This window comes from Gymnodraco acuticeps, unplaced genomic scaffold, assembly GCF_902827175.1.
Source record: "Gymnodraco acuticeps unplaced genomic scaffold, fGymAcu1.1, whole genome shotgun sequence".
Classification (NCBI taxonomy): domain Eukaryota; kingdom Metazoa; phylum Chordata; class Actinopteri; order Perciformes; family Bathydraconidae; genus Gymnodraco; species Gymnodraco acuticeps.
The window spans coordinates 135950-149047 of NW_022991812.1; the positions used below are offsets into that span (position 1 = coordinate 135950).

Sequence of the window (13098 nt, forward strand, 5' to 3'; positions counted from 1 at the left end):
GTGAACATCCAGGGAGCGGACATTGAGATTGTGAAATCTTACAAATACCTGGGTGTTCATCTGAACAATAAACTGGACTGGACTGATAATGCTGCTGCTCTGTACAAGAAGGGACAGAGCAGACTCTTCCTGCTGAGGAGAGTGGGGTCTTTCGGGGTGCAGGGGGCACTCCTTCAGACATTTCATGACTCTGTTCTGTCCTCACTGTGCAGCTCCTTCAGCGACAGGCTGCTGCCCCCCGGTGTCACGGAGAGACACCGCAGGTCCTTCCTTCCTGTCAGACTTTACAACCAGCACAGCCCCCTAGTAGACCCCCCCCCCCACACACACACAAACACACACACACACACACACACACACACACACACACACACACACCACACACACACACACACACACACACACACACACACACACACACACACACACACACACACACACACACACACACACACACACACACACACACACACACACACACACACACACACACACACACCAGACTATAACACTCCTTGCTGTTAAATACCAACCACCTATGTGCAATATGTGCTATATGTGCAATATATACCTGGCTGCTAAATCCTACTGTTACAGGATGTGTATTTTGTAAATTGTGTAACTTTTTATTTGTATTATATTTTTGTATTATATCACAACTTATTTTTTTACTTTAACACTTTTTAATGCATGCCATATGTAACATTAAGGTGTCTTTGGCTCTTTTCTGCTGTAACTACGTAAAAGTCCCCTCTGTGGGACTAATACAGATATTCTGATTATGTGTGTGTGTGTGTGTGTGCTTAAGACTCAATCAGCAGGTTCTGATCAGCGATTGGTTCTCAGTATGCAGACAAAGTCTCACTAAGAGTCCTCTAGTCAGCGGCAAATATGGTTTCACCCCAAATACAATTGCAACGTCCTGTTTCTTCGACGTCTTCCCGGTTTGTTTATAGTTTTCTGTTTGCTTCGTTCCTCTTTGTCTAACCTCCTGCAGTGTTTGTGTTTATTTAGTAACAGCTTTAATTAAAGCTCGCTTTTTATTACACTCTTATACCTGCCTCTGCGGTTTAATTCTGCATTTGTACGCTGTTTTAAAACCACGAAAACACAAATCCAGGTCTTCATCACGTGCATCTTCTTCATCTCCAGCTCACATTCAATACACCAGTTTTACAGTTGTAACCATCTTTATGAAGGCAAGCACAAAAGTCATGCAGTCAAATTAAAAAGCCATTCAATCCAGAAACTGAATGTACATTTGAACATAAAGTAGGGATTGCCCACAGAAGGAAAGCTTTATTTTGAATAAAAGCTAGTCAACATAAAGACAAGAAGCTGTAGGAGCAGGTTGTTGTTCGGTTAAACAAAAAGAAAAGCAGAGATGAACAAAAACTAGAAACAAACCAGGAAGAATAAGAAGAAGAGATACGTGGAACCACATCCAAAATAAAATGCATCCGAAGGTTTCTAAATGGAGTTTTCTCCTGCAGTTTATATATATTTGAAAGTGTGAATCAGACATTAAGGCATTTCATATTTTGGCACGTACACTTTTAACTTTAGCAGCAGCTGGGTTAATGTCGCACAACACAGTGATACACAAGTATTAAGCATTACTGTTGTATCTGAATGGGTATTTAACAAAAGGAACTTCACTGTATTACAGATGTGATAATCTATATAAAACAGTATTAACCACAAAGTCATGCAGTCAAATTAAAGGGCCTTTAAATCCAGAAACTGAATGTTCACGAACATTTAAACATAAAGTAATGAAAAACATCTGAACAGGTTATATATGTCTCCATATTGAAACAGTCTGTTCTCCAGTTCTTTCTCTTCACTTCAAGCCGACGTGGATTTGGCACTTCGTCTAAAAACAGAGGAAGAAGAATCATTTTAACATTTTGTTTTACAATTTATACAAACGAGGGCTGCACTGAGTGCCCTTTATTTTAAATCTGAAGCTTGTCTCTTGATGATTTGATGATGTTGTCATGCTATGCTTCTTGTTGTGGTCACATGAAAGCAGCATGTGGTTCTGTATCGCCTGTCTTTAAAGGGTAACTGCTTTCAAATATCGAATATGGAGGAAAACATCTGGATTTTGGAAATGATTACAGCTATATTTATTGAGTTGATGTTACATTTTTGGACTTTACAACGCTCTGGAGTTATTGTAAATGTTAGGATTTATTTTTATATTTTATTTTTGACTAATGCCTACTAGTTAGAGTAGAACGCTCTGGAGCAGTGCTTCTCAAAGTGTGGTCCGCCCCCTAGTGGTCCGTGAGTATATTGGTAAAATGTCACATTTGAAATAAATAAATTAATTTAAGTTTTCCGCACTCTCGCAGGAATATCTCCGCAATGGAGCGAGTTTAAGTTTCATTTCGATTGCATGATATAGCCCAGATAAACACCTTCATCACACATGTTGCCACTTGTTTGTACCATTTTCAGGCGATTTGTAAAAAACGATGTGTTTTTAGATATTTGTGGAGTTAGATGGAGTGTTTTTTTTATTGGTTAAGTGGTCCTTGGTATGAAAACGTTTGAGAAACACTTAGTTATTGTAAATGTTAGGATTTATTTTTATATTTTATAAAGTAGCATGAAATGGAAATACTCAAGTAAAGTACAATGATCTCAAAGTACTTGAGTAAATGTACTTTACTTATCTGTGTACTTTGCACTCTAGACAGGTTTGTCTTATGTACTTGCAGGACTCTTGGTTTGTATCTTCATGGTTGATTACACATTATCGTCAGTCGCTTTGGAAAATGTAACGTAAACTAAATGAGAAGGTTTTTATTTCCTTTTTTTATTTGCCAATGTGAAGTCGTGGGTTTTCAATCTGCAACTGTGCTCCATACTGACTCCATACTCCATACTGACTCTAACCACAGTGAAAATCAGGCCAATAATACAATTAAAAAACACACACAGCTTAGCATGTTAATATTTAACTAGTATTCAACAGAGGTGGGAAGTACTGGGAGTACAAATACTTTGTTACTGTACTCAAGTACATTTTTCTGGTATCAGTACTTTACTCCACTACTTATTTTTCTGACGACTTTTTACTTTGACTTCTTACATGTTGAACACAAATACCTGTACTTTCTACTTCTTACATGTTGAACCCAAATACCTGTACTTTCTACTTCTTACATGTTGAACACAAATACCTGTACTTTCTACTTCTTACATGTTGAACACAAATACCTGTACTTTCTACTTCTCACATGTTGAACTCAAATACCTGTACTTTCTACTTCTTACATGTTGAACTCAAATACCTGTACTTTCTACTTCTTACATGTTGAACCCAAATACCTGTACTTTCTACTTCTTACATGTTGAACACAAATACCTGTACTTTCTACTTCTTACATGTTGAACACAAATACCTGTACTTTCTACTTCTTACATGTTGAACACAAATACCTGTACTTTCTACTTCTTACATGTTGAACACAAATACCTGTACTTTCTACTTCTTACATGTTGAACACAAATACCTGTACTTTCTACTTCTTACATGTTGAACCCAAATACCTGTACTTTCTACTTCTTACATGTTGAACCCAAATACCTGTACTTTCTACTTCTTACATGTTGAACACAAATACCTGTACTTTCTACTTCTTACATGTTGAACACAAATACCTGTACTTTCTACTTCTTACATGTTGAACACAAATACCTGTACTTTCTACTTCTTACATGTTGAACACTACATACCTGTACTTTCTACTTCTTACATGTTGACACAAATACCTGTACTTTCTACTTCTCTACATGTTGAACTAAATACCTGTACTTTCTACTTCTTACATGTTGAACACAAATACCTGTACTTTCTACTTCTTACATGTTGAACACAAATACCTGTACTTTCTACTTCTTACATGTTGAACACAAATACCTGTACTTTCTACTTCTTACATGTTGAACACAAATACCTGTACTTTCTACTTCTTACATGTTGAACCCAAATACCTGTACTTTCTACTTCTTACATGTTGAACACAAATACCTGTACTCTCTACTTCTTACATGTTGAACACAAATACCTGTACTTTCTACTTCTTACATGTTGAACACAAATACCTGTACTCTCTACTTCTTACATGTTGAACACAAATACCTGTACTTTCTACTTCTTACATGTTGAACTCAAATACCTGTACTTTCTACTTCTTACATGTTGAACACAAATACCTGTACTTTCTACTTCTTACATGTTGAACACAAATACCTGTACTTTCTACTTCTTACATGTTGAACACAAATACCTGTACTTTCTACTTCTCACATGTTGAACACAAATACCTGAACTTTCTACTTCTTACATGTTGAACACAAATACCTGTACTTTCTACTTCTTACATGTTGAACCCAAATACCTGTACTTTCTACTTCTTACATGTTGAACACAAATACCTGTACTTTCTACTTCTTACATGTTGAACACAAATACCTGTACTTTCTACTTCTCACATGTTGAACTCAAATACCTGTACTTTCTACTTCTTACATGTTGAACACAAATACCTGTACTTTCTACTTCTTACATGTTGAACCCAAATACCTGTACTTTCTACTTCTTACATGTTGAACACAAATACCTGTACTTCTACTTCTTACATGTTGAACACAAATACCTGTACTTTCTACTTCTTACATGTTGAACACAAATACCTGTACTTTCTACTTCTTACATGTTGAACCCAAATACCTGTACTTTCTACTTCTTACATGTTGAACACAAATACCTGTACTTTCTACTTCTTACATGTTGAACACAAATACCTGTACTTTCTACTTCTTACATGTTGAACACAAATACCTGTACTTTCTACTTCTTACATGTTGAACACAAATACCTGTACTTTCTACTTCTTACATGTTGAACCCAAATACCTGTACTTTCTACTTCTTACATGTTGAACACAAATACCTGTACTTTCTACTTCTCACATGTTGAACATAAATACCTGTACTTTCTACTTCTTACATGTTGAACACAAATACCTGTACTTTCTACTTCTTACATGTTGAACATAAATACCTGTACTTTCTACTTCTTACATGTTGAACACAAATACCTGTACTTTCTACTTCTCACATGTTGAACACAAATACCTGTACTTTCTACTTCTTACATGTTGAACACAAATACCTGTACTTTCTACTTCTTACATGTTGAACTCAAATACCTGTACTTTCTACTTCTTACATGTTGAACTCAAATACCTGTACTTTCTACTTCTTACATGTTGAACACAAATACCTGTACTTTCTACTTCTTACATTTTGAACCCAAATACCTGTACTTTCTACTTCTTACATGTTGAACACAAATACCTGTACTTCTACTTCTTACATGTTGAACACAAATACCTGTACTTTCTACTTCTTACATGTTGAACACAAATACCTGTACTTTCTACTTCTTACATGTTGAACACAAATACCTGTACTTTCTACTTCTTACATGTTAACACCAAATACCTGTACTTTCTACTTCTTACATGTTTAACACAAATACCTGTACTTTCTACTTCTTACATGTTGAACTCAAATACCTGTACTTTCTACTTCTTTCATGTTGAACACAAATACCTGTACTTTCTACTTCTCACATGTTAAACTCAAATACCTGTACTTTCTACTTCTTACATGTTGAACCCAAATACCTGTACTTTCTACTTCTTACATGTTGAACTCAAATACCTGTACTTTCTACTTCTTACATGTTGAACCCAAATACCTGTACTTTCTACTTCTTTTACATGTTGAACTCAATACCTGTACTTTTACTTCTTACATGTTGAACTCAAATACCTGTACTTTCTACTTCTTACATGTTGAACTCAAATACCTGTACTTTCTACTTCTTACATGTTTAACACAAATACCTGTACTTTCTACTTCTTACATGTTGAACCCAAATACCTGTACTTTCTACTTCTTACATGTTTAACACAAATACCTGTACTTTCTACTTCTTACATGTTTAACACAAATACCTGTACTTTCTACTTCTTACATGTTGAACTCAAATACCTGTACTTTCTACTTCTTACATGTTGAACTCAAATACCTGTACTTTCTACTTCTACATGTTGAACTCAAATACCTGTACTTTCTACTTCTTACATGTTGAACTCAAATACCTGTACTTTCTACTTTCTTACATGTTTAACACAAATACCTGTACTTTCTACTTCTTACATGTTGAACTCAAATACCTGTACTTTCTACTTCTTACATGTTGAACTCAAATACCTGTACTTTCTACATTCTTACATGTTGAACTAAATACCTGTACTTTCTACTTCTTACATGTTGAACTCCAAATACCTGTACTTTCTACTTCTTACATGTTGAACTCAAATACCTGTACTTTCTACTTCTTACATGTTGAACTCAAATACCTGTACTTTCTACTTCTTACATGTTGAACTCAAATACTTGTACTTTCTACTTCTCTCATTTCCCAAACAGCTGGTTCCTTTAGTCTGAATGTGTGTTTGATGCGTGATCATTATTCTTTAGAGTCATTGCGTGCCTATTGATTTGAACACGATCCGTGTATCCATCATTTCCTGGTCTTCTCTAAAGAAGAGGGACCAATGGAAACGTTGTCATGTTGCCGTTGTTCAGCATGGAAACATTCATTAGCTAACAATTACATTATTGTTCTATTAATATAAAGGGAGGTCAGGTACTCTTTAAAGCAGCTGCTAGTTATGGGTACTTTTTATTGAAGTACATTTCAAAGCCTCTTTACTTTCACTTGAGTAAAGACGTTTAGTCAGTACTTCTACTTTCACCAGAGTATTTTTAAACATCTGTACTTCTACTTAAGTAAAGGATGTGTGTACTTTGTCACATTATGAATGAAGTTACCTGGTGCCAGCGCAGAGTGGGGAGGGGCAGAGCCAGGTGGCAGTGAGGGCAACAGCTGATCTGATCCGGGTCTTCTTCCTCAAATGTATCACCTCTGGGGTCTCTGCTGGGTCTCTTTGACAGGAAGTGGGGGGTTTTGGAGGCAGTGGCCCCCCGCTCTGAAACATCCCACCCATTCCACTCTTCCTCTTCTGGCTTATCCTCCTCCTCATCATCCCCATCATCCTCATCATCTTCGTCCTCCTCCTCTTCATCCTTGTCATCCTGCAGCCTCCTGGAGGATGATGAGGAAACACACTCCATCTGGTTTGGATGAAATAAATACAGAGCTGAATCCCAGATCAAATGCTCGCTGCAGGCTCTTTGAGCAGGTTTTCTCTCAGTGATTGTGATGTTATGTTAAATGTTTGTTGTTTGTTTCTCATTTATTGTGTCTTGATATCTGTCTGTTGATGTTACACATGGAGCTGCTGTGATGTAACATTTCTGACTTAATCTGATCATTAAAGTATTATAGTATCGTATTATCGTATATAGATATAAATATTACTTGGATGTTGAAAACCAAATGTGATTGTTGACAGAAGAAGATTTATACCTCGTGTAGCTCTATGTCCTCGATTGGAAATGAGGCCAAACATCTGGTACAATTCACTGTTATAGTTGCTGTAAAAAGGGGAAGAGATATGGGAATTATTTAATAAAACAGACATGATAAAATACATCAGTAAATAATACCCCACTGTTGAATTTTAAAACGGCAGTTGCTAACAAGTGTCTAAATATGACGACTAAACGTCATCAGGCCCAACATTAGCAATCTTTAGCTTAGCGGTGGTGACGTGAAGTCATGTGATCGTGCTCTAGTTCCTTTATAGCCCAACATTAGTCTCCTTTATCTTAGCGGTGGTGACGTGAAGTCATGTGATCGTGCTCTAGTTCCTTTATAGCCCAACATTAGTCTCCTTTATCTTAGCGGTGGTGACGTGAAGTCATGTGACCGTGCTGTAGTTCCTTTATAGCCCAACATTAGCATCCTTTAGCTTAGCGGTGGTGACGTGAAGTCATGTGATCGTGCTCTAGTTCCTTTATAGCCCAACATTAGTCTCCTTTATCTTAGCGGTGGTGACGTGAAGTCATGTGACTGTGCTCTAGTTCCTTTATAGCCCAACATTAGTCTCCTTTATCTTAGCGGTGGTGACGTGAAGTCATGTGACCGTGCTGTAGTTCCTTTATAGCCCAACATTAGCCTCCTTTAGCTTAGTGGTGGTGACGTGAAGTCATGTGACCGTGCTGTAGTTCCTTTATAGCCCAACATTAGCCTCCTTTAGCTTAGCGGTGGTGTCTTGAAGTCATGTGACCGTGCTGTGGTTCCTTTATAGCCCAACATTAGCCTCCTTTAGCTTAGCGGTGGTGACGTGAAGTCATGTGACCGTGCTGTAGTTCCTTTATAGCCCAACATTAGCCTCCTTTAGCTTAGCGGTGGTGACGTGAAGTCATGTGACCGTGCTGTAGTTCCTTTATAGCCCAACATTAGCCGCCTTTAGCTTAGCGGTGGTGACGTGAAGTTATGTGATCGTGCTGTAGTTCCTTTAAAGCCCAACATTAGCAATTGCAATAATCTAAAAGGGCTTTTTTGTGTCGAAATACGTCATCCCAACACCCCTTTATTAAAGTAACCCCACCCCCCCTCTTACCTTTATGAGGTGTCAGTCCTCTGGTGTTCTCAGCAGGCTCTGATCCGCTCTGAGTCCCCGGACAGGTGGAGGTGTGTTCGTTTAGCAGCTTCAGAGTGATGTAGCGTCCGCAGTCCCTGCAGAGCTCTGTTCGACTCCCACACACCACAGAGTGATCCTGCAGGTTCTTCACAGGAAGCTCCAGATCACAGAAGAGACAGACCTGCAGACGCTGCTCACACTCAGCAGACTGAGAGACAGAGAACAGCTGATCAGAGGAGGGAAGATCCTGGGCAATTATTCAGGATATTTTATTATTTAAAGTTCTCAGATCTTGAACCACCAGCCTCACCTCATGGTCCAACAGCTGACATCGCTCCATCTTCTGGTGACACCTGGAGCATCTCACCTGCGAACAAACACAGCTGTAAACCCACGTGTGAGTATGTGTGTGTGGGTGTGTGTGTGAGACATGTCAATAAACAAAAATGTGCATTCAATACGGCTTTTAACTTTTAACAAACAACGATATTAAGTCAGAGATAAAAGAGGGAAATTGACGACAACAAAATAAATATGGCTGTTTTGAGGATGCAGTTAGACCAGTGTTGTAGTGTGTGTGTGTGTGTGTGTGTGTGTGTGTGTGGTGTGTGTGTGTGTGTGTGTGTGTGTGTGTGTGTGTGTGTGTGTGTGTGTGTGTGTGTGTGTGTGTGTGTGTGTGTGTGTGTGTGTGTGTGTGTGTGTGTGTGTGTGTGTGTGTGTGTGTGTGGTGTGTGTGTGTGTGTGTGTGTGTGTGTGTGTGTGTGTGTGTGTGTGTGTGTGTGTGTGTGTGTGTGTGTGTGTGTGTGTGTGTGGTGTGTGTGTGGTGTGTGTGTGTGTGTGGTGTGTGTGTGTGTGTGTGTGTGTGTGTGTGGTGTGTGTGTGTGTGTGGTGTGTGTGTGTGTGTGTGTGTGTGTGTGTGTGTGTGTGTGTGTGTGTGTGTGTACGTACCTCTGTGTGTTGCTCCTCCCGGTGTGTGTCCAGTTGTTCTCGAGGAACAGTTTCCTCACACTCGGGGCAGAGCACCAGGAAGCGGCTGCAGTGAGTTTCATGCAGAGCGAAGTTTACCTCTGCTACTTCTTTGTGGCTGTGGGAGGAGAGAGGGACAAGTTGATTACAAATTAAAATACTGTCTAGTAATAAGCACAACATTTGAATTAAATACGTGAGAATATCTGAATGAAGTATTATGGAGCTGCCGGAGAGTCACAGCCTTCAACAGACTTGACAAAAAGTCCTTGTTTGGCGCGGATCCTCTTGGTTATTTCCATGGTTATTTCAATATAATGTTTCATATTGTAACGATCACAAAGGGAGTCGGAAACAGCCTGCTAGTTATTAGGCTTTAATAACTTATTCTTATTCACGGATGATCACAGGTTCAGGAACAGCTTGTGGGTTCAACCTCACACTCACTCTAATTTTTATTTTATTGACGTAGAAGAAAATCTGCTTTGAGATTAAAACCCCTTCGCTTTTAAATATTCTTTATATAGTCCCTTATGGTGACAGGAGTCTAAACAGATATAGATTTCTTAATTAACTAGAAACTTTAATGGCAAACATATTCAAACATTAGTCCTTCCTGTAGCAATCCAGGGAGTTCCTTATATAGGTCCATCTAAATATAGAAAGTGAAAGTGACTGAGTTTCCTCTCAGGCTGCAGACAACAGTGAAACAAAAGTGTTGAGGTATAACCATAGGGTATAACATACAGAGATATGTATGACTCCATGTATTACTGTGTAACATATTGTTTATATAAGTAGCTGCGACTACTACTGTGTGCATTGGGTAGCCTGTGGCACATGATTGTGAAAGAGCATATACCCCACTACCTGGGGTATATGACAGTTGGAGTCACGCCCCTTCTTCGTCGGTTCTCATGTCTCTCGACTTGTGTGCATCTAATAAATAACGCCGAGATGAATGGCTAAACTAGAACTGTGAGAATAGTCACCTTTCTGCTGCAGATCGACAAAAGGTCTAAATCTGCTAACAAAAAGTAAAACTATATCTGACACATGACTAATTAAACAAAAGAAACACAAACAAACAAGTCATTATGCAAAACTAATACATAAGACTACAAAAATATAAAAAATGACAAAAAACCCACAAAATGACCAACATATTGGGCAACACCACACAAATAGAAGTAATAAATACAATTGACACAAATTACATACAAAATGACCACACAGAGAAACACAACAACTACACGCAACAACATTGTGACCAGAGATTAAAAGCACATCTACAGAAATGACCAAAACAACAGAAAATGACGACGAAAAGTTTCAAAATCACCACAAAAAGAGGCTAGAAATAACGTGTGTTCCTCCTTAGTTTAGCATTGATTCTGCATTTCTGTCGGACAATGTGTTCAGATTTAGATAACCTTTTAGATAAAGCACCAACAAGGACTTTAGCCCTGCTCTCTGCTCGTTGAACTGTTCGTTAAACAGAAAATCTCACTGAAATCTTTAACTTCTGTCCACACTGAAGAGTTCCTTATCGGATCGGGGACCCTGATGTAAACAAGACGAAAGTCTTTCTCTGGTCTGCATCCCCTTAACAATTGTATGTTTTGAGCTGTACTGTACTGTACCCAATATACAAGCTGTTAATAAACTTTTCAATCAATCAATCGCTTCCTACATTCAATATACAGCACGATATATATGCCTACTTATTGTCAAAACGACTTTAAAACACACTTTTTAAAGTGATTTGCACCGGATGTCCCTGAACTCACCACTGCCCGCAGGTGCGCGTGTCCTCCCGTTTCTCCATTTGACAGAAATCCTGGAAGAATGAGGCTCTGGAAGCACAACAAGTTTAACTTTCTCACTTAAGAGCTTCGTTTCCATTCAGCAGAATAGAAAGTGAAATCATTTTCCTCCACCTGCTGTTATTCTGCGCAGCTGCCACACGGGGGCGACAAACACCAGCGAGAGAAGGAGGAAAGGAAGGAAGGAGAAGTCTAGGAGGCGAGGAGTTAGTCACTACTGTGTTATTCTGTTAAAGAAAATTAGATATAACATTGTATGTAGTTATTATGGGTGTAATGTTATTAATATACTTGTTGACCACTTGTTGCATCCTTTTGTGTAACCTTTGACTCTCAATCCAAGAAAGAAAGAGAATTAACATGTTCTTATATACGCTTCATGTTTAAAATATAGTCTCTTTTTTGGAAATGTGACTTATTTTGCATCTCTTTTTGTACACATGTTGCATCCTTTTGTATAACCTTTGACCCTTTGAAGAGAACAGCATGAGGAAAGGAAGGAAAGAAGGAAGGAGGCCAGGAGGCTAGTGCAATAGATACGCAGAAGTCCTTTTTTGCGTGCATATGATACTCCCACGTTACGTTTGTTATGAACGCATCTCAAATGCGTTTATTTTCTACATATCTTTGCCATTTATTTAACTCTAACCATAACCATAACCCAATAAGCTGCTGTGTCGTTTATTGCACCGCAAACATTAAAACTGTCATTGGAACGGCGATCCAGCCTGAAGCCACAGAGCTCTTTGTTGTAATGTTTGAGGTGCATCATATGCACGCAGAAACGGACTTCTGCGTATCTATTGCACGCCTTTGCAAAGTCGTGTCATTTGTACGCAGACTGTGAGACCGGTTGGTTATTCTGTTAAAGAGAATTAGAAGTAACATGTTCTGTATTATATACGTTTCATGCTGTGAATGTCTCTTGTTTTGTTATTTTGACCACTCTGTGTAACCTTTGACTCTCAATCCAAACCAAATATTAAAACTGCACCAGACAAGTTGGACGCACCCCTTTTCAGACTGAACCCTCTGCAGAAATCAATACTTTCTTAAATTACAAGTGCCAGTTTAACATTTGAGTGAAAGCTTTTGTCGTCATGCACAGCTGCCACAAGGGGGCGACAAACACCAGGAGAGCAGCAAGAGGAAAGGAAGGAAGGAGGCTAGGAGTTAAAGAATATATTTAAACTGCTCTAGACAAGTTGGACGCACCCCTTTTCAGAGAATGAACCCTATCAAAGTCGTATGTTTTTTGGCTCTGCAGAAATCCTTAGGGCATTAATAAATACTTTCTTTGTGCCAGTTCAACATTTGAGAGAAAGCTTTTGTTGTCATGCATTATCAGTCATTAGTCACATGACCACAGACATGTTAAGGCTCCTGACCCCCTCTTAAAAACTAGAGCTGTTAAAGATCAGATATTCACTTCTACACTCAAACAGGACATTTCAAGAAGCCTGGTCCTTTCTTTCTGCAACTTAGGCATGTGTGTTTGTATAAGTATATGTTTCATGTATGTATGTGCATATGTATGACATGCATATATATATATATATATATTCAACTACATTTCTAGTGAATATGTGTGGGTATGATTCTCATTGGCAGTGAATGTAGAGATCACTTTAGTCGTTGTTATTGTTTGTTTGTGCTTTCCGTTA

General features: G+C 38.5%; 1 protein-coding gene across 1 annotated transcript; it reads right to left on the bottom strand.

Moving 5' to 3' along the window:
- Window positions 1-1171: 1171 nt before the first annotated feature.
- On the bottom strand, window positions 1172-11534 carry xaf1 (XIAP associated factor 1). The gene is made up of 7 exons (XM_034199664.1): window positions 11399-11534; window positions 9591-9726; window positions 8953-9009; window positions 8622-8850; window positions 7523-7590; window positions 6925-7227; window positions 1172-1876 (listed from the first exon to the last, which is right to left on the bottom strand). Exons 1-7 carry the CDS (start codon window positions 11434-11436, stop codon window positions 1844-1846), a joined length of 864 nt encoding a protein of 287 aa, XP_034055555.1. The 5' UTR covers window positions 11437-11534; the 3' UTR covers window positions 1172-1843.
- Between the last annotated feature and the right edge of the window lie 1564 nt (window positions 11535-13098).

Excerpts from the sequence above, each read along its gene's own strand:
- xaf1 (XM_034199664.1), bottom strand. The coding sequence starts at position 11,436 with ATGGAGAAACGGGAGGACACGCGCACCTGCGGGCAGTG. Across the intron at positions 9,727-11,398 it reads ACGCGCACCTGCGGGCAGTG|CCACAAAGAAGTAGCAGAGG; the intron begins GTGAGTTCAGGG and ends CTCCTCCCACAG. Across the intron at positions 1,877-6,924 it reads CCACTCTGCGCTGGCACCAG|ACGAAGTGCCAAATCCACGT; the intron begins GTAACTTCATTC and ends CTCTGTTTTTAG.